The 24,884-nt window shown below is 37.5% G+C and overlaps 3 protein-coding genes, 1 long non-coding RNA gene and 1 other non-coding gene across 5 annotated transcripts; 1 reads left to right on the forward strand and 4 right to left on the reverse strand.

Annotated features, from left to right (window-relative positions):
* Nucleotides 1-45: 45 nt before the first annotated feature.
* LOC106442660 lies at nucleotides 46-1,011 on the forward strand. Its single transcript, XM_013884320.2, has one exon. It carries the CDS (start codon nucleotides 46-48, stop codon nucleotides 1,009-1,011), a length of 966 nt encoding a protein of 321 aa, XP_013739774.2.
* A 1,117-nt stretch (nucleotides 1,012-2,128) lies between these two features.
* On the reverse strand, nucleotides 2,129-5,405 carry LOC106374339 (PR5-like receptor kinase). The gene is made up of 5 exons (XM_013814390.3): nucleotides 5,251-5,405; nucleotides 4,435-5,125; nucleotides 3,724-3,743; nucleotides 3,598-3,630; nucleotides 2,129-3,518 (listed from the first exon to the last, which is right to left on the reverse strand). Exons 1-5 carry the CDS (start codon nucleotides 5,303-5,305, stop codon nucleotides 2,347-2,349), a joined length of 1,971 nt encoding a protein of 656 aa, XP_013669844.2. The 5' UTR covers nucleotides 5,306-5,405; the 3' UTR covers nucleotides 2,129-2,346.
* A 2,878-nt stretch (nucleotides 5,406-8,283) lies between these two features.
* Nucleotides 8,284-8,363, reverse strand: TRNAL-UAG. The gene has a single exon. It is a non-coding gene; the product is annotated as a tRNA-Leu (tRNA).
* On the reverse strand, nucleotides 8,326-10,741 carry LOC106372981. The gene is made up of 2 exons (XR_007318377.1): nucleotides 10,275-10,741; nucleotides 8,326-10,188 (listed from the first exon to the last, which is right to left on the reverse strand). It is a non-coding gene; the product is annotated as an uncharacterized LOC106372981 (long non-coding RNA).
* A 4,301-nt stretch (nucleotides 10,742-15,042) lies between these two features.
* LOC125579763 lies at nucleotides 15,043-15,891 on the reverse strand. Its single transcript, XM_048743604.1, has one exon. It carries the CDS (start codon nucleotides 15,889-15,891, stop codon nucleotides 15,043-15,045), a length of 849 nt encoding a protein of 282 aa, XP_048599561.1.
* Nucleotides 15,892-24,884: the final 8,993 nt, after the last annotated feature.

A 24,884-nucleotide genomic window follows, 5' to 3' on the forward strand; every position in this document is an offset into this window, starting at 1 on the left:
CGAACGAAGTCTGGCATCTACAGTGTAAGATCAGGTTACTATGCTATGATTGATGAGTCTCCTCCAGCGGTAATTCACCACGCTTTCAACTGGCATAAGAATGTCTGGTCTGTAAAAACAGCACCAAAGATCAACTTATTCCTGTGGAGGCTAGTGCAAGGAGCACTGCCCTTAGGTGCAAATCTACAAGCAAGAGGTCTCACGGCTAACACTAACTGCCCACACTGCAATGCCCCGGAAACAGCACTCCACCTCATCCTGCACTGTCCCTATGCTCAACAGGTTTGGGAACTCGCGCCTTTCAAGTCGACTACAGCCCTACTCAACTCGGACTCCATTCAACATGCTCTCAATCTAGCCCCGACGCTTGTTTGTCTACCACCGAAGGGTATCACAACTGAGCTCTTCTCTTGGTTATGCTGGAACCTCTGGACGGCTCGAAATCGTCTCATCTTTGAAAACGGGGGAACCTCACACGCTGCAGTCGTCACCAATGCGCTCGTCAATGTCAGGGAGTGGAACCAGGCCCAGAAGATCCCCAGTCCCCCGAGACCAACACCAACAACAGCTCCTCTATATCACGCGCCACTTCCCCCTGACATCTCGTTTTGCAATTCGGATGCGTCGTGGTCACGGCAATCCTTGCAGGCGGGTCTAGGATGGATTCTTGATAACGAAACACTACCACATGCCCTCTTCGGATCCTCATGCTGCAACCACGTCACCTCCCCCTTCCTAGCAGAAGCACTTGCGATCAGGGAGTGCCTCCGAGCTGCCCAAACGGCTCAAATTACCAAAGCCTGGATGCGTTCCGACTCTCAATTGCTCATCAAAGCCATCAACTCGAAAACCTATCCAATGGAGCTCTTTGGGGTTCTAATGGATATCGAGCTTCTATCGTCTACTTTTGCATTTATCTTGTTTACTTTCATCCCAAGAGCTCAGAACTCCGGAGCTGATTCTCTAGCAAAATCAGCTCTTTGTAACAGCCCTTCTGCTTTGTTGAACTGATTTCCTCTTTATTAATGAAGTTTGTGTGTTGTTCAAAAAAAAAAGCCCCTTATAATCCTGCCCTTAAATCTTAACAGTTTGGTTAGTAAATGTTGTTGTCAGATGTACTCATTTTTCCGGATATTGTTTAATGACTAGACTACATCCAGTGGAACTCAATCATTTTTGTATTAATTAATGGTAAGAGACTAGGTCGTATTTGTAGTGCAGATGTTAAGTGATGTTGCTCTCACTAGCTAATGTTGTCTTTTTCTTCTTCTATACTATCATGCTTAACCATGTAATTTCCTACCAGCAACAAGGTATATTGGCCAAGGTTTTATGATTATCTTACCTCACAAACCAATAATATCCTTATGTTCCGGTGGTCTTATCGATTCTGAATTTGATAAATTCATTACCGAAAGCTTTGCTAAATTTGATAAGTGCATTACTTCTGCTTTCCTGAAATCACGAGTGGGTAATGGTTCAAATAAAGGGACGAAACACGCTAATAATATTGGTTAATGTCAGCTGAATATAAACTTACAATCATCCTATTTTTAAGAAGGAACGCATGTGTTAACGTTCTAAGTTTTTAATTTCGAGTTAACATGTTCGTTTTCACTTTGTAAGCATTTATATGCGATATGCCTTACTGGTTAGATGCGGGGTCGAATGTATTTTGACTGATCAATGTGTTGTTTGCAATAAGCCACACACGTGTATTCAATTGAGCTTATGATACTGATATTCACAAGGAAAAGCCTAAACATTTGAGAAAGATTGAAGAATTAGGATCTAGCCAGCCAAAATGCAAAACTCAGATACTTGAAGGTTATCAACTAAGGTAAGTACCCCAATTTGAAAAAAAAAAATTTTGGTCTTTCTGAATTTCAGATGTAAAAGAATAGAATATAAACCATTCACCAAGTGGCATTTATATAGTAAGTCACTTTGTATATAACTCAAAGATGAATGATGCTGGGAATATCATCTGAATATCAATATTGCTTGTTAACTCCATAAGCAAGGTTAGGCCTAATTAATACTGATGAGTTACATTATTTCCATGCCAATTAATCTACAATGCAAAACCTAACAATGTCAGATTTTTGCACCTAGAAATATAAGTCCATAAGCAAATGATCCGTTAGTTTTGGGCTTTCACTTCCGCTTCAATTATACAATAGTAAAGATCAGCAAAACTAAATGAGTTTCATCAAGAAACCAACAAGCAGATCTCAAGACTTTGACAACTTTCTTGTTGGCTTTGGTTTTACGAGGAATATGAAATATCTTGTCTTTTTTTTTTTGCTCAAAAAGAGAAATATCTTGTCTCTCTTCCACGATTTCTTAAACCTCTTCTCTGGAAACGATCAAAGTATCTTGCCCGGCCCTAAGAGTTTTTCTCTCTAACAAGCTTTGTGTAGAGATACTAGAAGTATCTTTGCTGTCTTTAATAGTTTCCCAAGCGGCTACCAGATGTGAATCAAAGAGAGGCTTAGGTGGTACTTGGAGAGCTTCTAGACTTCCCTCTAACATTCCTATGACTTTTCTTATTGGTGGACGATCAGTTGGATTGGTCTGAATACACCACAAACCCACCAGTGCCATTTTCTTCACTATCTTCTCTTCTTCGTCTTCCATTATATGATCTCCTACAAGTCTAATGGTTTCCTTCCTCTCGAGATCATCATAGATCCACTCTGGAAAGTTCATTGAACTTGGATTGGACCTAGAAGTTTCAGCTCTTCTTTTGTTCTTTGCCCCAATCATCTCGAGAACCACCATTCCATAACTATACACATCTGACTTATGAGAAGCTTCACCAAAGTTCTTGGAAAACACTTCAGGAGCAATGTAACCTATGGTCCCTCTTGCGTCCAACAAGGACACGATACTCTCTTTGTTTTTGCATAGCTTAGCAAGGCCAAAGTCCGAAATCTTCGGACACAAATCTCCATCCATGAGTATATTTTGTGGCTTTATATCGAAATGCACAATCTTCGATACACAACTATTGTGCAAGTACTCTAACCCACGAGCAACGCCTACCGCAATGTTGTATAGAGCTTTCCAGTCCATCTTAGTTGACATATTCTCCGAGATAAACTTGTCAAGTGATCCATTGGGCATGAACTCATAAATGATAGCTCTCTTGCTCCCTTCGTAGCAGAATCCAAATAGAGAGACGATATTAACATGAGATGCTCTACTCATGCTAGCTAATTCATTGATGAAATCATCTCCATTCCCCTTTGAATCATCCAAGATCTTTAGTGCAATATCTCGACCGCCAGCATCGGGTAATTTTCCTTTATAAACTGTTCCAAATCCTCCTTTCCCTAGAACATGAGCAAACGAGTTTGTCATGTTCTTGACGTTTTCATAACTATATCGTTTCAACATTATAGCAGCTTCAATGTTCTCATCGGTCGAATATCGCTTCCTTCTCGCATTCTTTGCTCTCATCACTACCACAATCGCAACAATGATGATTATCAAAGCTACAGCTGCTGTTCCTCCTGCAAGAAATAATAGGTAAGACTTAGGTCTTACGTACATGAATGACTAAAAGAGAAATGGCTGGGATGAGTGTGGTACCGAGTATGGGTCCTAACTTCCGTACAGAACTTTCTGCAAACGTATCAAATATACAGAAAGATTAAGAATCCAAAATAAACATTCATATAGATTTTTACCGAATGATGAAAACAGAAATAAGCTTACCTTTCCCTCCTGCTATTGAGCTTTTATCACGCGGATCCAGATTAATTTTTCATTGGAGAGAAAGAAAATAAATTAATAAATAAAACATTGTATCAATATCATTACTTTTACTAGGACTAGGATCCACAAAATTACGGGAGAAAAGCAGTATATTATTTTATCCCATACTTTCATGCTGCTAGTGCTAACTACTAAATATCAAACGAGACTATACTTCTGTATAAAAAAATTATTACTAGTTATATACATCCGCACAACACGGTGCAAATCTCTACTTTGATATCAAAATCAAAGTTTTTAAAATGATTCCTATTTCAAATAAAATACATAAAGTTATTAACCTATATTATATTGGTTGGTGACATGGTAGGTTTGAAAAATGCTCTTTGTTTACTTTTCAAGGATTATAAAAATATCCAGTTCATATAAACTAACACCACTAGTATAAAAAGAAATTATTTGTACAAGGTGACTGATTGATAAAACTATGTTGTAAAGAAAAAAAGACTGATTGATTGATAAAACTATATATGTCTGACTTTTTAAAACCTAAACAAAAACAAAAAACTGACACACTGCGTGGGCCGTGGTGGCGTTTCCATAAAGTATCCATTTAATTCACAACTGGTGTCACATAATCCATAGGAAAAGAATAATGAAATTTGAAACGGTGCAAAACATGATAAAAAAAGGCATTTATGAGAATTTTACCTGGGGATGTCGGGAATAAAGGATGGGCAAAAGGTGATAACGTAGTTAGTCGAGTTTGGGCATGTAAATGTGCTGTTATTATCGTTGTAAGGGTAGCTATATGCGTATGGGCAAGCTAGCTCAAAGTTCTGCGTATACACTGTCGGCTTGCAGTTTTGCTTTGACTTGAAGTAGTTTGTGCAACAATCTTCCGGTGTTCCGGATTGTTTGCACGCGCTACTACAACTGGTTGGTCTAGCACCGTCAAATATCTTAAGATTATCTGGGCACGTCTTGTTCAAGTCAACCATACAACCCGAGCTAAAACAAGTCGGGCTACTCTGTGACGGGGCCACCATTACAGGAAGGTTGTAGCCGTGTTCCAAACTGATGATGTGGCTGTTGGTTCCCCCGTAGTCGATTCTAAAGTAGACATAAGTCACCTTAGACCAACCGTATGAGCCATGACACTCGATGGTTTTTGACTCGCAGTCTCCAGTGGCGCATGTGAAGTTTCCTGTTGAGTCGTTTGAGCAAAGCGTCCTACCGGATATGAGACCGTACCATGACGATGGCGCTTGTAGAGCACGCGCCTCGCCACTTCGGAGAGTGAAGCCAGTGGTGGTGAGCTGTGATTTCCATGAGAAGATAACTGGCCAAACTGTTTGGTTGCATTTGTTCTCTATGGTAAGGATACTTATTGACAAGACTCCTGCTAAGAAAATTAAGGTTAATTAGGGAAGAAAAGATTATTGATATTTCATAAGAGTCTAATATAATTTTTGTATAACACATCCCATTCTCATTCTTTTCTCAGAAATCAATTAAAAAACGTACCCGAGAAGAACAAATATGAAGCAAGGAGGAAGATCAATTGCAACCTCTGCGCCATTGGAATAAAGAGGTATAAAAACGTTACAAAGACTGAATACTAAGAGTAATCTCTGAGTTTGTGTTAGTAGGAAAACTTGGTGATAATCTCTATTATTAAAAGAGAAGTACCCATTAAAAAATACCCTTAAGTTTTCTAACTTATTTACACTTCCATGCCACCGAGAATTAAATTAAACTACATATTTTGATGCTTGTCTTTTCCAGTTAAATTAATGAGTTTTCCTTAATCAAATTTAAACTTAATGTCATTAAATAAACCTACATATTTTAATGCTTGTCTTTTTCCAGTTAAATTAATGAGTTTTCCTTAATTAAATTTAAACTTAATGTCATTAAATGAACCTAAAAATACATCATATTTAACGTAGCTTATTACGTACGAGTACGACCCAATAAAGAACTTGAATTTTATTTTTACGAAAACGTGAATCACTTGACTTATGTAATATTTAAAATATATTAACTACAATATAACAAATGCATATAACCTACCTATACTTTAGTTTGAAATGATCATGTTCAAGTTTTATATAGTCAACTTACATCATGCATCGATCGATGTACGATATTCAAACCACCTATAGTTTTTGTTTTCTTTATAGGATGTATCAACCAACCAATTATCCCATTGATTTTCTAAGCTTTATAAAAAAATAAATCAATAAATACAAACTCAAAATCCAATATCTTCTATTAATCAAAACATAATATCTTCAATGTCGTATCTTTAATGTATCTATTAAATATAGAAACTGTAACCATAATTACACTAATTATAAGAATATATTTGATTCCAACCAATTGATCTTTTACTTCGGTAATTGATTTGCTTGCAGAAGAGGAAACAATAAATTTAAAATTTATAAGAATATAAAGATATAGAGATTCCAACCAATTGCCTATATTTGCGTATGATTTCCGCATAATAAGCTTCAAATTGAACATTGAAAAAGATAGAGATATTTTTTTTTAATCTTTTACCGACACAAACTTAAACAAAACGAAGAGTTAAATGTATTTTTTTTTGTTACACTTCCCGGAAAAAATGGTTACAACATGGGCTTTCATAATATGGTCTTTTAACAGATTAATGTTATGGACATTTAATAATTATTTTGACGAAAAACAAAGACTATAAATAATTTATTATTAATAAAATTATGAAATTATTTACAATTTGATGACTAATTCATCGCCTTTTTTATATGTTAAATTTTTCATACAAGTTTAAAAATCATTTTATTTTCTTTAAACATGTATAACTAATTTATAATCTTTTATGTCATACTAAGTCATAATATAATATTTCTTCATATTTTACATTAATAACTATTGTTTTTATATATCGTCTACAATTTTCTAATTACGTCTATTTGTTCAATTTTTTATATGATATCAAATATTCATCGTAAATAGATGGTTTAAGATGCTAAAAAAATTATTTATTTGGTGAATATAATACATCAAATATTACAAATACATTATTTAGTTAAATAAATAATCAAAAACCGAAAATTCAAATCTGCGCTGGTGCGCGGATCAGGGTCTAGTTAAGAGTTTAAAAGCGGTAGATGAGTAACCAACTGGGGAATATAATATAAACGGGAAGGAAGAAAATGTTCTATTGCTTCTTCCTCGTTGGTTAGTAGAAATGGGTGACTTGCGATAAGATCGTTCATAAACAATAAATTAGTCAGAAAATAGGGATTATATAAATAATAATTTTATATAAACTTAAGAAGGAAATACATAATCTAACCACTACCTTTTACAATTCATAGGAATTTGCCGGGAACTTTTAGAATGAAAAAGTTTCATAACATGATCCCAAAGATCCATTTCTTAGTGGAAAAGGATTTCCAATATTACTTTTTTCTTTGATTTCCAATTCTCTGTTTATATATCAACTACCGTTGGTCCATATTTGTGTTCACTGGACCAAAGTCTTCCTCGGGAGACTGGACATGCCTGGTCATTTTATAATGCAAGGGGACGTAGGTAAGTGGAACACTCTATAATTTAGTAAAAATTATAAAGAAATAAACATTGACCTAAAGAAAATTCTTTATCAAAATTCCAACCATTTCGTTCTAGAATAATTGCTCTTGTTGATGTTAAACGAGAGATCCAATTCGGGTTTGGTTAAGTTGAAGATAACCGAAGTCGAGTTGGTTATTCAACGATGTAATGGATTGGGATATCGAGCTTCTTCTTTTTTTTTTGTAACACGGGATATCGAGCATCTATCTTCTTCTTTTATCGCCGGTTCCTTTTCATTCATTCAAGAGCATGTAATGCTTTTGCTGACTTGTTAGCAAAAGCTAGTCTATGTAATATGAACTCTCCCTCTCCTCCTTAGAGGATCCGTCTGATTAATATATGTGGTGTTAAAAAAAACGGATTGGTGTAGAAAAACTCCAAACGAGGTGGAATGGTAATTTGATTAAAAAGAAGCAACTGAGAAGAACTCGGATGCCGTTAGAGAGTTTGTTGGTTTATTCCTTTAAATTATCTTCCCCTATCGTGAGTTTTTTTTTTTTAATTCTTGATTATGCAGCTGAGTTTTTGTTGTACAAGCTACGCTTTGAAGATTCTTTCATAGTTGATTGTTGTACTGTATGTCTGAATCTCGCCGAGACATACATTTGGTCACAACTATATTTAAGATCAACTACGCGCCATACCATAACAAACATGGTTCTGCCTTATTTGATTTTTCCGAACAAGTTTGTTTATTGTTTAGGTATTATTTGACTCTGAAATACGCTTTGAAGATTCTTTCATAGTTGATTGTTGTACTGTATGTCTGAATCTCGCCGAGACATACATTTGGTCACAACTATATTTAAGATCAACTACGCGCCATACCATAACAAACATGGTTCTGCCTTATTTGATTTTTCCGAACAAGTTTGTTTATTGTTTAGGTATTATTTGACTCTGAAATATGTAAATAAACAAAAAAAAATGAAAATATGACAGCTGTGGGATTTGAACCCACGCCCTTTCGGACCAGAGCCTAAATCTGGCGCCTTAGACCACTCGGCCAAACTGTCCATTGGAAAACATTGTGTGATGAATCTATTTAACCAACTACTAATAGACTTGCATTTTGCGATGTGAGTGCTGTATCTTGGTGTTGAATCGTTGATTGACATAATTTAACAACACAGTACATATATCCCTTTGAAAGCATCACTGGTAGATATATGTTTATACGCATAATCCTCTCTATTAACAGATACTGGAAAAAAATTACTTATCTTTACATAATAACATACTAGTAAAACTATTTAAGCAAACTTAGAATTGGTGTAATGAATGATGTTTCTTTACTCCAAGTTGCTTGGAAACAGAGCAATGATTTTTGACTCCTGAGAAAACTCTCCACAACCGAAAGCTTGGCTAAGTGTAAACATGAAAAAATCAAGTTTTTTGTCCCTTACCTTGTTATTGCGGTCTTGCTTTGCTTTCTTCTCTTTGTGCTGCTTATAGAGAAAAAGGAGAGACAACAATGGTATTTACCTGACCATACGCACATGTTGATTTATTATATCAGCTGTCCCTACCGCACGTCCAAGTCCAGCAAATCTGGTGCCAAACAACGAACCCTCATCTTGTTCACCATCTGCTTTCACATCTTCAGGTGGTGATGAAACAGTCCATAATTATAAAATCTTCTCCATGTTCTACTCCTTTCCTGAAGAAATCCACACAGTACTTCTCTTCCCCTTCTTCATCCGAAAGCTCTCCCCTTACAAGCTTCTCATATAACTGAGCCTCTTCTCCAAGGAAGCGTAGCTAACTGCTCCCTCTTTAATTGCTTTGAGCTCCACCTTGTCCCTTTTCACTGTCCCCACACTCAAAATCAACTAATGAATACAGAACAAGTCCTATACATAGTCTTACTACATGCCCTTATTCCCAAGTTCAAACTTTTTCGTTTAATCTACATCCAAACTTAACCTATTATTCCCTCATTCTCAAATCATCTCTGCTTCACCTAATTGACACCAAAACGGAGCTTGAATAAATCATGTTGGGCCACTCTCAGCTAGAAGAGCTTGTTGACGTCACCTCCCAAAGAAAAGCTAGTGTAAAATGATGTTTTTTATTGAGTTATTTTTTTTAACTATATGTTTTTCTATTGAATTGATTAACTAATTTTGTTTTTATTTTATTCCGTTGATATACCTTACTGCTGAATCTTTGATAAATATTAAATACCAAATTTTGACCCCTTTTAAGAGAAAAAAATAGATCTCGCATTTTCACTTTAAAATGACCTTATCTCATTTTTTTTTTATCATGTTAAACAATATACTATTCAAATGCAATATACGAAGAAAAAAAATGTATTTACAATAACAAACCAAAGCAAATCCAACAGCATACATCATAAAAAAAAGTGTGTGAAAAATATATGTGATATTGACTACTACATCCAAAAAGATCAAGTCAAGTCCTTATATAACTGATTTTCATACTAATCAAATCGATTTAAACTGATTCACAAGTGCGTTACTTTTGCGACAAGGTAGGAACCATAAACCTTTTGTTCATGGTGACTTCTTGTTACCACTTGAATGTCACTCCTTCCATTTGTGTTATTGTTATGATGATTATCAAGTTCATCAAGAAAAACTCTTTGCTTTTGAAAATGCTCCCTTTTGTCTTGAATTAGATAGAATTAGACAAGATAGTAGAGCTGTAAACAAGATTGTCCAAAGACTTTTTTTTTTTTTTTGGGTGCAATTTGTCCAAAGACTTGAGTCTCTGCTTGATGATGTCTTCTTTTTATAAGCCCTTATGCCAACTATTGACACTATTGTTCCAAGAATCCAATGTAACAAGAACCATTTCAACCTCCTTTTGCACCCTCTACAATGCAGCCAGTAAATCGGGAGAAGTGTGAGGACTGAGGTATAGATTATGGATATCATAGATAAAAAAAAATGTATATGTACCTAGAGGGCTTGAAGATGCCGGTCAAGAATTGGAGCCACATAGTAGCATAAAGAGCCAAGCCTTTGATGGTTGTTGTCAAAAGAGTTCTCCAATGTTCTTAAAGACATAATAGCTCCTATTGTTGCTAAAACCACTGCTAGTATCTGCACATATTTATTTAAGAAAATTAAATAATTATGCAGTCTCATAAATAAATGAAGAGAAAATCTTCTGTATTTTGTGTGTGTGTTAATGGATTCGAGTATGTGTCTAAGAGTATAATCATAGTGTGTCCTAAGCTTCTTTCCCTTAATATTCAAGAAATCATTATCATAGCTATAAAAACTCAAGAAGAAATTCCTTCATAAGCTACCTATTTGAAAGTAACTTCAGTGCATGTAATATCTAGCTGTTGAAATTGAGTAAATTTAAGACTACTACGAGTGCTTCTTGAATTTTTAATTTTAAAATTTTTATATTCCTTTATCTAATCATCCCCCCCCCCCCCCCCCCCCTTTAAATAGCATATTTGATATTATATTTGTCGTGGAGAAATAATTAAAGCGAGATGTCATTATGAGTTAGAATTAAAATTTTCATATCCCAAATTCAAGAATGATACAAAATTATCAACAATATACATTTTACATCATTATAATTATTTGTCTGGTGACTACTAATAATTAAATTACCTGGAAAATGGCATGATGGTAGAAGAACACTTTAACTTTTCTTCCATTTTCATTAGCTTTATTGCCCATTCTAATGAAGAGAATTCCCATTGGCATAAGAAGTCCCATTGAAACCCATAAGAGAATGCCATGAAGCTTTATGCTGTGTACCATTTGATGACTCAACTGCATGCCATTCAAATCCTAAATTAATTCTAGTATTAAATACACCAGTTCTAAGATTTCATAAATGAGGGAACAATAACTACTTAAATAAAATAAGAAGTACATTGTCTTTGAAAGACTTTGTATTTCCTTAATCAAAACAGAACGATCTACAAGATGTTATATGTACAGAGTTGTTATGAGATCTTCCTACAATCTAGAAGAGATCTACTCTAACGTTTGACTATACAAACTAACCGAGAATATCTAGGAATATTCTTTCACCCTCCTTCAGTTTGGACGTGGGATTTGCGAACGTTCAAGCTGGTCCTAAATGAGTTGAAGAGTGAACTGGGTAGTCCTTTGGTGAAGATGTCAGCGTATTGGTATTCTGTAGGAACATGAAGGACTTTAACTTCACATAGGGCCACTTTTTCTCGTACAAAATGGAGATCAAGCTCAACATGTTTCGTTCTTTGAAGTTTGACTGGATTGCTTGAGAGATACACTGAGCTTACATTTTCGCAAAAGATCAGAGTGGCTTTGCTCATAGGGATGTGCATCTCCAACAGTAGGTTTCTTAGCCAGCACGTCTCAGCTATGGTGTTTGCTACGCCACGATATTCAGCCTCCGCACTGCTCTGTGAGATCGTGTGTTGTCTCTTTGACGACCAGGATAACAGATTGTCTCCAAGGTATACACAGTATCCAGAAGTAGACCTCCTAGTGTCTGGACACCCAGCCCAATCAGCGTCGGAGTAAGCTGTCAATGTGTCTAGCTTGGACTTGTAAATCTGTACCCCGTGAGATATTGTGCCCTGAACGTATCGGATTATTCTCTTTAGGGCATTGAAGTGAGAGCTACGAGGGTCGTGCATGAACATACAGATTTGCTGCACAGCATACGTTATATCAGGTCTGGTGAAGGTTAAATATTGGAGAGCCCCAGCCAAGCTTCGGTAATGAGTCGGGTTGCCGAGTTTGACACCATCCTCTGCTGATAACTTGGATTGAACGTCAACTGGTGTACTAACTGGTTTGCATTCTTTCATTCCCGCTCTCTCAATTATCTCCAAGGCATATTGTTGTTGAGAGAGAAGTAAGCCGGCTTTGTTGTATTGAACCTTAACTCCAAGAAAGTGTGATAGCTGGCCCATATCCGTCATTGGGAACTCTTGCTTTAGACTGTTGATGATCGTGGCGAGCAAGGTCGGAGAGGAACCAGTGAGCACAATGTCGTCTACATATAGAATAAGATAGGCCATCTGAGAACCTTTCTTGTACACGAACAGAGAGCTGTCTGATTTGGTGGATTTGAACCCAAGCGAGTGGAGAAAGTGACTGATTCTTGCATTCCAAGCTCTTGGTGCTTGTTTAAGTCCATAGAGAGCTTTCTCCAATTTGCATACATGTTTTGGGTGGTTCCTATCAACAAAACCAGGGGGTTGATGCATATAAATAGTTTCTGATATGGTACCATGGAGGAATGCATTCTGGACATCTAGTTGCTTGATTTGCCATCCTCTACTCAAAGCAACATTAAGAACTGTCCGGATAGAAGCAGGTTTCACCACTGGGCTAAATGTTTCATCATAGTCAACACCAGCTTTGTGACATTTTAAGACTCCATCTGCATCATATTTATGCTTATACAGCCACAAAGAGTTAATCACATTAGCACCATAAGGCCTGGGTACTAGACTCCAAGTCTTATTCTTAATTTGAGCACCGTACTCTTTGGTCATTCCAGGATTCCAGTTCGGATCACTTAGAGCTTTTTGGTGGTTTGATGGGATTCTAGACACAGAAGAGACATGGAGGTTGAATATTTTCTTGGGTTTGACAATCCCAGCCTGACCTCTTGTGGTCATTCGGGAGCGGGATGGAGCAGGAGGTTGCGTGGTGTTTAAGGTAGGTTCTTGAGATGAAGGAACAAGAGGAGCAGTGGGAGTGCTCGTTGGTTTAGGTTGCACCTGAGGAGTCTCAAGTATTGACTTGAACATGGCAGAGGGAGTTTCAAAGCTATCCAAGAAGCTGTAAGATGTTTTCGGTTCAGGTTTGGCAGCGGGGAAAGTTGACTCATCGAAAATCACATGTCTAGAGATGATGATTCGATTTGTTTTGAGGTCTAAACAGCGGTATCCCCTGTGGTGAACAGGGTAACCCAAAAAGAGACATGGTGTTGATCTTGGAGAGAGTTTATGAGCTGGAGAGTGGTTCATGTTAGGAAACGCAAGACATCCAAATGTACGGAGATGATCGTACGTACGGTGCTTGCCATAAATGAGGAAGTGAGGTGTTTTAGCTACAATGGCTGAAGAAGGAAGAATATTAAGGACATGAACAGCAGCGTGAAGAGCTTCAGGCCAGTATGAAGGGGGAATTTTCGCTTGGAACAAGAGAGTTCTAATGGCATTGTTCACAGTCCTAATCATCCTCTCAGATTTGCCGTTTTGTTGAGAGGTGTAAGGACATGAGAAACGAACATTGATACCATTTTGAGCGAAATGCTCTAGAAATTTAGAGTTCTTGTATTCACCACCATTATCACATTGAAACTCCATGTATTGGCTTTGAACTGGGTTTTGACAAAAGAGGAAAAGTGAATGTATTTAGCAAACACATCACTTTTGTTTCTTAATGGATAAACCCATAAATAGTGAGAAAAATTATCAAGGAAAAGAACATAGTATTTGATGCCACTTAGGCTAGGAATAGGAGATGTCCATAAGTCTGAATGAATTAGATCAAATGGATGCAAGCTTTTATTTCCCGAAGTAAAGAAAGGTTGTTTTAAGTGTTTCCCCAACTGACAAGCATTACAAAAAGGTAAGCTGTGTGTAGAACCTAAAATATACACTAAGTATTTGATAGTGATCGGGAGTTTGATTTAGGGAAGACAAAAGATGTAGGCAACAATATCTTTAGAACACAACGATGTTAACAATTTCCGGTAGGCAAAAATGGACTTTATTGATGAATAAGATTGAATACAATAAGTTGAACTAGATCGAATTACACAGGTGAGATCGATAAAGAAGAGGATCTAAGAACAAGAGAAAATAAGGTCGATGTATGTGTGTAGCTCTCTCTAGGGTTTTCAACGTGTCTTTCTTCATATCCCGTCTTCTTCCTTTATAGTAAGTCGACCTCGAGATGTTTCATAACGGTTCCGAGATCTTCGTCTCTTGTTCCGCGATCTCCGACGACCTCGATGACTCTTCTTCGAACTCGACTATTCGCTATGGGCTTTAGCTCCATAAGGCCCATGTCTTTGATCGCGGCCCGTTAAGGTATTACCCAAAATTAGGTCCAACACTGTCTTTATTACAAACTAGAGAATTTGAAGAAATAACAGACCGAAGAGTCTCATTGTTTGCGTGGATAAGGCGTTTGTGCCACAAAGAGGGTGTCTCAGCAACGAAAACAGAGTGTTGATGAGATGTTTTGAGCGAAGGTGGCACATGGTAAAGATCACCTGAAGAATCACTGCAGAGTATTGTTTTCTTGGTTTGCAGGTCCTTCACAAAAAAGCCAAAAGGGTCAAATTCAACAGTACAACAATTATCAGTAGTGAAATGTCGAGCATAAACAAGGTTTTTGACAATTTTGGGGGCAACAAGAACGTTTTGAAGTTTCAGAGGTCGTGTTGGACAAGGTATAAACGAGCTACCAGTTTGATTAATGGGTATAGAGGAACCGTTACCTACAACCACTGCATTTCCGGTGTTCAAATTAAGAACATAATGAAGCATACCTGAGCTAGATGCAAGGTGTGATGACGTCCCGGAATCCATATACCAGTTTTTTGATGGCTCTTGGAGAGTCATGGTGTTGAAGGCCGATGCAAAATCAGTTGTAGGCTGACTGTGATCGACGTAGTGAGCCTCCTGCTGATTGTTGGAATGTTGGGGAGTGATCGCACGTGGGTTGTACGCTGGAGTTGGATAGGTCATCCAAGGCGCTTGAGATCCATTCTGCCAGTTGTATTGACCAGGCCAGAAAGGCATAGGCATTCCCCAATTGTTGTAAGGCTGACGGTTGTAGTTGTTGTTGTAGCGCCCACGTCCACGTCATCCTCGTTTATTTCCTCTGTTATTACGAGACTGGTTAGTTGCTGATTTCCTGGTTTGCCTTCGGAATGTGTTGAAACCAGCGCAGTTGAGGAGGATGAATTGTCTGAGTGAACAACGGTACCCTTGTGCAGTTTCTTGAGGCGAGTTTTCTCCATCTCCAACATGTTTCGAGCTTCGTCAAACGTTGGGAACGGTTTCTGGTGTTTAATCACGTTAATGATGTGATCAAAGCGCTCGTTGAGACCGTTGAGCATATACATCACCAGAGTCTTGTCACTGACAGGCGCTTCAACGTTTTCGAACAGGTCAGCGATGGCTTTTAGACTCAGGGAGTAGTCATGTATCGACATATCACCGATCTCCTTTGTGCAAAGATAGTTATCGAGCTGAATAGCTCGGGCTTCTTTGTTGTTTCGAAACTGGTTTTCGATACGAAGCCAAATATCCAATGCTGCACCTCCTGTTTTGAAACAGGTCTTGAACAGCGGTGGCGCTAGAGTCCCGTAGATCCAGAGCTTCACCAGTCCATCCTTCTTCTTCCATGGTGTATCATCAGCACCAGTAGGATTGGACATACCGTCGACTTGTCCAAGGACATCGAAGGCTAAACAATGCGTCAAGAATAACTCATGCCAAGTATCATAATTGAAGACGTCAAGGTCAAGCACAAACGGAATGTGCGTCTTAATGTTTGTGACTCCAAACGCCCATTCCACCACAGCCATGAAGGTTGATTTTGAAAACGGTACAGAACGAAGAGAAAAGAAAAGAAGAAAAATTGGATCATAAGAGCTATAGCTCTGATACCATGAAAGACTTTGTATTTCCTTAATCAAAACGGAACGATCTACAAGATGTTATATGTACAGAGTTGTTATGAGATCTTCCTACAATCCAGGAGAGATCATTCTAACGTTTGACTATACAAACTAACCGAGAATATCTAGGAATATTCTTTCAGTCTTGTAGCAGAGACCCTTTCTTCTTGAGATTGCTTGGTGGATGGTCATCGATGGTAACTTCAAGAGATGAACAGATGACAAATGATAGAACAAAAGAAATATAAGAGAAAATAGAAATCAAAACATTCACTATATATTTAGAGATTTTCATTCTGATGTCAATCACTCTTGCTAAGCACACTAAGAAAAGAATCTCAAAGCAAAAAAAACCCTCTCTCTCTCTCTCTCTCTCTCAAAATCAGTTTTCCATCATTCTATGGAAAGGAAGACACACGATAGATATACACATATGCATGAAACATAAGTGTACAATGCAAGTGGTGAATAGGTGAGATGCAAGATGGAGAGATGATGTATGTGATTGCTGGTGCAAAAGAGGCTTTAAATGGAATTTCTGAGGGCCTAGCTAGTTAAGCAAATGATATTCAATTTGATAATGGAGGTATGGGCCAAATTCACGTTATATTCTTTTTTTGCTAAATTGTAAATTTCATATTAATGAAAAAAAGATCTATAATGAAACCTTAGTTCTGAGCCATCTTGGCAAAAAGAAAGAAAAAACAAGATGGATCAAGGATAATAAGTCTAACAACAACTAGATTAACGCATCTAAAGAGACATGAGAGAGCTGAAGTGTTTACGCTCCCTCTTGGCGAAGATTATGTTTCTTACTTCCCTATCAATTTCAGAGAACACTGAAGCCGCAGGGATAGATATTTGGTTATGAAGCAGATTGTTCCTCTGTTTCCAGAGGTGAAACACTGATGCTTGTGAAGCTATTTTCCGCAGCAGCTTCATGTCCATGTTCCTCGCGTCTCGGATCCAGGAGAGCAGCTCCGCCCAGTTGGTGATCGATGTAGAGGGTGGTCATCTGAAGAACACCTCTCTCCACATCTCCATGCTATACTCGCATGATAACAGCAGATGATCTCTTGTTTCAGTATCTCTGGAGCAGAAAGTACAAGTGATCGGGACAGGCATTCCCCAAGCCGCAAGCCTTTCTCTCGTTGGGAGTCTGTCATAGTTGGCAACCCACATCGTGAAGGCGTGCTTCGGTACCACCCCCTTGAACCAGACAACATCAACCCAATCTTTAACCGGTTGTCTTGGCCTCAATACTTCCCATGTCGTGGAAGAGTTAAATGTCCACAACGGTGAGTCTCCTGCAATCCATTCAAAGTCATCCTCAATATCCACATTTAAAGGAAGAGAGATAGTAGTGAGGTGGGCATGAAGCTCCACTTCTTGCGCTGATCTTGGATGAGGCAGTGACCAATTTGAGCCTACTATTGCATCAGCAACCATAGCGGTTCTCATAATTCTTAAAGCTCGTGGACCAAGAGGACCAATGTAGTCGATTAACTGTCCCAACGGCGTCCATATATCAAACCAGAAGCTGGTATGTTGACCGTTTCCCAGAACTGTTCTGAAAAACTGAAGGGCTAGAGGTCTGAGCTTATGGAGTCTCTTCCAGGCCCAAGAAACGCCATTTGAAGGTTCAATTGTCCAGAAGCATTTATTGAGAAGATGGACACTTCTGTGCCAATCCGCCCAAAGAGATTGGGAATTCGAAAGCAAGATCCAGATGAACTTTAAGCATAGAACCTGGTTCCACACCAAGAAGCTTCTAAGTCCAAGGCCTCCTTCATTTTTTGGCAAGCAAAAGGTAGACCAGGCTACCTTAGCGATGCCTTTCTTGTCAATACTACCTGACCAAAGGAAACGGGAACTGAGGGACTCAATATCCTTTATACAACCTTTGGGTAAGATAAATGCCGAGATCCAGAAATTAACAATGCCGAAGATGACGGTTTTGAGAAGTTGTATTCTACCAGCGAAAGAAAGCATTTTCGTTGACCAGGAGCGGAAGCAAGCTGTGATCTTCATCATAAGAGGGGCATATTCCGAGATTTTCAGTTTACGGCTCATGAGAGAAAGACCAAGATACCTTATGGGGAATTTACCAAAAGAGAATCCATAGCTTTGGATGGCCGAGGATTCTATTTGGTCCAATCCCATGGTGAAGATCTCAGTTTTGGAAGTATTCATATGAAGACCGGACCAAGACGCAAAGTCATCAAGGCACTCTGAGATCCCGTGGAGGCTACTGCTGCTTCCATCGAAGAAGACCATGACGTCATCCGCAAACATGAGATGAGATAACTTTAAATGCTCGGTGTTAGGATGATATCGGATAGTCCCAGATTCATAGCGGGCGTGAAACAGTCTTGAGAGGCATTCCATTGCCAGGACGAAGAGGTAAGGCGATAGAGGATCGCCTTGCCGTATCCCCTTTGTGCTCTTGAAGAAACCTCCTGATATGCCGTTCACTGATATAGAGAATGAAGCCGTTGAGAGACACTCCGTAATAAGGCTGATAAAGCTTTCAGGTATGGCTAAAGCACGAAGTGTAGCCAGTATAAAGTCCCACCAAACCGTATCAAAGGCTTTCCGTCGGTCAACCTTGAGCTTACTGCTGTGGGTCGCAGCCTGGGTATTATAGCCGTTAACAAGGTCTGTTGCCAATAGAACGTTCTCAGCTAATAATCGCACCGGAAGAAACGCTGATTGGGACTTGGATATCATGAGCGGCAGGATCTCCTTTATCCTAGATGCAAGCAGCTTGGAGATAACTTTATACACAGTGTTGAGGCAGGAGATCGGTCGAAAGTCTGTGGTAAGAGAAGCATTTGTTTTCTTCGGGATAAGGACCAAAGAAGCAGAATTCCATTGTTTGAGAAGGCACCCAGAATGAAAGAACTCCCCAATCGCCTCAGTTACTTCAGGGCCGATGATAGACAATGCGTAGATAAAGAACTCTTTAGAATACCCATCAGGGCCACAAGTTTTATTGTTTGGTAAGGAGAAGAAGGCATTCCTGATTTTCTCGGAGGTGAAGTCCTTTTCAAAGCCTGCGATTTGAGTTGCCGAGCATTTAAAGTCAAACATCAAATCCAAGTCGCTCTGGACAAACATTTGTGGGGAGACCGGACTGCCAAGGAGGTCTTTGAATAATCATGGTCAGTATATAAGTCAAAAAGGGATAACAAAAAAGAAGTAAAAAATATTATTTGCTTGGGAATTTAAATTTGCATACCAAGAGTATACCTTTGTGTAGTTGCAGGCCGATCATGGACCATGCTAAATGAAATATTTGCCAAATGTCCCAAAAGTTTTGAAGAAAAATATATATACATAGGTTTCCAAAAAGAAAATTTGGACTCCAAATTTATAAAAAATTATATTTTGGTTAAAATTGTTAATAAATCGCCTATGGTCCCTTAAATTTCATCCCCGCCCTATGTCGTTGATTCATGATCACATCCCCTTTTCTTCTTGTTAACTTAATGTACGCACATATAAATGTATAGTATATATGTATATGCTCATGCAGACACAAACACACACCTCACATGTGAGCTTTTGGAATTTAGGAGTTACGAAAGGGAATAAAAAAAATAGTCTTAGCTTTTCAATTTGGTCCCATAAGCAATCAAATAAGTTACTTGTTACTGATGTAATTAATGCTTAGTATGCTCATAGATTAATAATCTTCTTTGGAAATTTTCTTGTTATCATCATTTATCACAATGATATATATAAGAAGTTTGCAAAATTATTATGCAAAATAGCTAATTGGCCATTATATCAAGCAAGTTTTTTCAATACTAAAAGATATTTGATAATTTTCTTTTCATCTATTTATCTGTCAAATTTTTAAGGTTTGTTTTGAATGTGGTAATCTCTGTCATGACATAGAGAATTGCGAAGATAACAAAAGGAAAACCTACGATTTAGTTCATTCACATTGTATCGCGGTGACCTACCGCTCACCGAAATGATTACAAATGCATGGCTAAAAGTCTATTATTCCATCGACTGAAACACTAACTAACTATATATGATTACACCTAATGAATTATTTGGTAGGCAGTCAATTTTATATTAACTTTCTCTCCTTTTATCCACTTCTTTATCAAAGTTGATCAATATCATGAAAGAGGAATTTTCAGCGACGAACATGTTACACTTATGTTACAGATAAATTAAAATAGCTCGGTCATTTCCAAATCCATTTTCCAAAAATTATAGTTTATTCAAAATAATGATGATGAATAACCAACTTTTTTAATCCCAATCCAGGCAATAAGCCATACTATTTCTTGGTCACTGGATCGTTAGGTCAACCGTGGACAAACCATTGGTCAATAGTTTAATTAGTTTTAATAAATACATATATATATATATATATAACTGTAACAAATTAGGAATTAGATATATAATAAAAATATATATAAAATTAAAATTAATAAATATTTGAATATCTAATGTGAATAATGAAATTAATTGTTAAATTACAATAAATCAAAAGCAAAACATCGAAAAGATTCTAATAACATGTCAACTGCAAAAGTAAACTAAAAAAATACGCAAACGATTTATATTCTTTGCAACCGTAAATTGTAATAGACATAAACGAATTGTTGATGTTCAAATCAGTTTTTTTTTTTTGGTATGCATCTTTTCAAATATTGATCCACTACACTCACAACTAGATGCAACCTTAAGTTGACTAAATATTTGTGTAGCTAACTTTTGTAAAATTGGAGCATTACATCCAAAATATCTTCATCATGCATCTAAACATTTATAAATATATTAGAATACTCTAAATATAATAATTTAAGTCAAAGGTGATACATATCGAGTCACCCATCAGTTCAACCGGTAGCCGGGTTCTCGGTTTTAGCGTTTTTTTTTTCACTACAAGAAAACATCAAGGATTCTGAGGGAAAAAATCGTCGGAATTTCGTCGGAATATCGTTATTCCGACGAAATTCCGACGAAACACGTCGTCGGAAATAATTCTTCGGAATTTCTTTTTTCCTCGGAAATCCCTCGGAATTTTCCGACGGAATTCCGAGGAAATAAATTTCCGAGGAAATTCTGAGGATCCCTAGTTTGTCGGAAAAGTCCTCGGAATATACCGAGGGAGAACTTCGTCGGGATAATTCCTCGGAAGTTCATCGATCGATGCGTGTTTGGACATATATACATCGATCGATAGGAGTATTTACCGACGGACTTTTTCCTCGGTTTATTCCGAGGAACTGTTCCCTCGGTATAATCCGAGGGATCCGTTCCTCGGAATTTTCCGAGGGAGCTGTCCCTCTTTCCGAGGGAAATGTCCCTCGGTATATTCCGAATGTTTTTTAAAAAAACGGATCGATCGATGCATTTTTGTTCAAAAATGCATCGATCGATCAAGTGAAAATATAATTAATTTCCTCGGAATGTAAAAAATATTAATTTTTTTGAAAAATAAAATTTCTGAAATTTAAATTCGAAAATATGAAATTAAAAGTAAAATTGAAATCATATTAATTAATATTCAAAGTTTCACAAATAAAAATAAAACATTCCGAGTTTGGGGGAAAAAAAAACTACGGGTCTGGCACGTCCGGGAACACCTCGTTCGGGTACATCCTCTGCATCATCTCCATCATTTGCTGGTTCAGCCTCCTCTGTGCCTCATAGCCCGCCTGTTGAGCCGCCATCTGGGTCTCCAACAAAGATATACGATCATCTTTGTCCTTCAACTGAGCCGTAAGTACTTCTGGATCAACAAAGAGCGGTGGTGCAGAAGAAGGAGGAACCGACCGGGTGCGACGACCCAAACCGACCAAACGTCCCTTCTTCTTTGGAACCGACTGAATAGAAAAAAGCCAAATTTAGAAATTTAAACCAAGAAATAAATGAATTGAACTTTTAAAAAAAAGAACTTACGGATTCAACGATTTCGTTGATTCGAAACCGGGACAAGTTGGTCGAAGCCGTCGAAGCGTCATCCTCGGTTTGAAGCTGAGACACTTCGTCTACCACCTGAGTTTGGACCAGGTCGACCACGTCCCTCACAAGACCGTCATCAATCTGGCCGGTCTTCTTGTTGGTATACGCCCTCCTCATTAGGGCGAGATCATCAACCGGCTCGCCATCATTTTCTTCCGCCTTGAAAAAAAACATAAAATTAAAGAAACATTAGAAATTAGAAGAAATGCACAATAAATTTAAATTCTGAAACTCAAATAATTGAAGAAAAAACGGTTGAACTTACCATGCGATCTCCGAGAGTGGCAATAGATTGAGCACCCAAGTTATGCTTGTAGATGCCCTTCCCTTTACGGTCGCTCCTGCGGTTGGTGGAGTTGGTGGAAGAAGTTTCTTTCGTCTCCTCCTTATCCCAATGCGCACACAACTCCTTCCAGACCGTGTCGTTCATCGACTTTGGGACCTTTTAATTAAAAAAAAAAAGAAAAAGTTTAATAAATTAAAAAATAGTTTAATAAATTAAAAAATTGTTTAATAAATTAAATCGAACCTTATTGATTTCCCACTTCTTCTTCCACTCGTGGATCTGCTTCCCATAGTTGTCCATTACTTTATGGACGAAGTGGTGATAGATAAAGAGCGTCTCATCGGAATTCCAGTTGAACTCTTGCTGAAAAAAAAACACAATTAGTAGAAAATTTATATTAAAGATTAAAAATATAAGTAAAAAATTAGAATACTTACCGCAAACTGACGAAACCACAGAACCTGCTTGTCGGTTGGGAAGTGAGTGAAAGTCGGATGTCCACTGTCGAGGGCCGAGTACATCATACGGTTGATCCATGCGCTGATCCCGTTCCCGGATCGGTTGAACCTTATTAAAAGAACAAACGGTTAATAATGAATCCAAATTTAAAGAAAAAAAAATGTTTAATTACCATGTTTGACCCCGTCCATGTGGATACGGAGTGAGATACGGAAGATGGTCACGACCGGGCTGTTGAACCAACTCCGCAACCCTCATCACTCCCGGAGGACCCGGAGGAACAGGAGCGGATGCAGCAGCGGGAGCGAGAGGAGCATGAGCGGGTGCAGCAGAGGGAGATGTATGGTTGGAGCTGTGGGGCGAAGGGAATCCTGAAAATGGCTGGAATCCCGAGACTGGCTCCCCGTACCACCACGACCACGACGCTGTCGAGGCCGGGTCTGATCATCATGAGACCTGTAAATTAAAAAAATATATTTAATAAATACAGAAATATATAAATTAATTTTTTATTAAAAAAAAATCCCAAATAATTTAATCACAGAAAAAGATTTATATATATTAAATTTTTTTAATAAATATATAAAAATAGTTCTAATAAACAAAAAATAGTTTTAATAAATAAAAATTGTTTAATAATTACAAAAAAATATTTTTAATATATATATATATATTAAAAATATTTTTAAATCCCAAATAATAGTATTTAATCACAAAAAAAGTTTTATAGATATTTAAAATGTTTTGTAAAATCCAAAAAATCGAATTTATATAGAAATTTTTTTTTGTAAAATCCAAAAAATCGAATTTATATAGAAAAATCGTTTTGTAAAATACAAAAATCGATTTTATATACAAAAATCGATTTTATAAATACAAAAAATAAAAAAATTATAAAAAAATTCTAAATCAATTCAACAAAACAAATTATTCAACCAAATCACAATTCTAAACCTATTATACAACCAAATCACAATCCTAACCAATCACCCTAACAAAAATCTATCAAAACTACATAAAAACCTAACAAATAGAACCTAAGAGAGTGGGATAGGGTCCTTACATGATTTGTGTAAGAGAAGAGGGAGATCGCCGGAGATATCGTCGGATTTAAGGGGGAAATCGCCGGAGAGAAAGAGAGGAGTCGCGCAGAGGAAGAAGAAAGAAATAGGGAAGAAGAAGGGGCTTGTGGTTATAAAACCTAGGGTCCGACGGACATTATCCGTCGGAATTCCGTCGGAATTCTAATTTCAATTTTCGCGAAATATTTGCCCGGTAAAATGAAAATATTCCGAGGAAATTCCGACAGATAGTAAAATATCCGTCGGAATTTCCTCGGAATATTCCGAGGAAATACCGAGGAACTAGTGTTTGGGGTTTCAAAACATCAATTTTTTTTGCCGTATTTCATTTCTTATACAATTGTAATGCATACCATTGAGGATTCTTTGTATAGATGAGCATAAACCATGAAATAACAAATTTCAAAACTAATTGAAAGTATTCCCTTTACCGTTCATTAAAAGGTATAAGTGTTTCTCTTATGTTGCGAGATTTCGTTCATACAATCGGAAAAGTGTTAATTATACGGTAAGGAACAAATTTTTGACTTCATAATGAACGTAAGACACTTAATAAGGTTATATAGGTGTTATTCAAACGGTAAAACGTTGTTTTCGGTTTAAAAACCCTATTTCCTCGGAATTTCCTCGGATTATTCCGAGGGAACTCCGAGGAAACCCTCTTCTTCCTCGGAATTTCCTCGGAATATTCCGAGGAAATTCCGACGAACTAGTGTTTGGGGTTTCTAAACGTAATTTTAAAAAAAAAAACGCATCGATCGATGCGTTTTTGAACAAAAACAAATCGATCGATTACTAAGATGGACCGGGCCGTAAGATTGTGATCGATCGATGAGAGTATCCCATCGATCGATCGAGAATCTGAATTGTTCCTCGGAATGTCCTCAGAAAATCTTGTATGTTTTTTTAAAAACGCATCGATCGATTCGTTATAGAACAAAAAAGTATCGATCGATTACTAAGATGGCCCAGGCCGTAAGAATGTGATCGATCGATGAGAGTATCCCATCGATCGATCGAGAATCTGAATTGTTCCTCGGAATGTCCTCGGAAAATCTTGTATGTTTTTTTAAAAACGC

This window comes from Brassica napus, chromosome C1, assembly GCF_020379485.1.
Source record: "Brassica napus cultivar Da-Ae chromosome C1, Da-Ae, whole genome shotgun sequence".
NCBI lineage: Eukaryota > Viridiplantae > Streptophyta > Magnoliopsida > Brassicales > Brassicaceae > Brassica > Brassica napus.

Coding starts and splice junctions, on each gene's coding strand:
- LOC106442660 (XM_013884320.2), top strand. CDS start 46: ATGATTGATGAGTCTCCTCCAGCGGTAATTCACCACGCTTTCAACTGG.
- LOC106374339 (XM_013814390.3), bottom strand. CDS start 5,305: ATGGCGCAGAGGTTGCAATTGATCTTCCTCCTTGCTTCATATTTGTTC. Junction 3,744..4,434: donor TTTATTCCCGACATCCCCAG/GTAAAATTCTCA, acceptor GCGTGATAAAAG/CTCAATAGCAGGAGGGAAAG. Junction 3,519..3,597: donor GAAGTTAGGACCCATACTCG/GTACCACACTCA, acceptor TATTTCTTGCAG/GAGGAACAGCAGCTGTAGCT.
- LOC125579763 (XM_048743604.1), bottom strand. CDS start 15,891: ATGGCTGTGGTGGAATGGGCGTTTGGAGTCACAAACATTAAGACGCAC.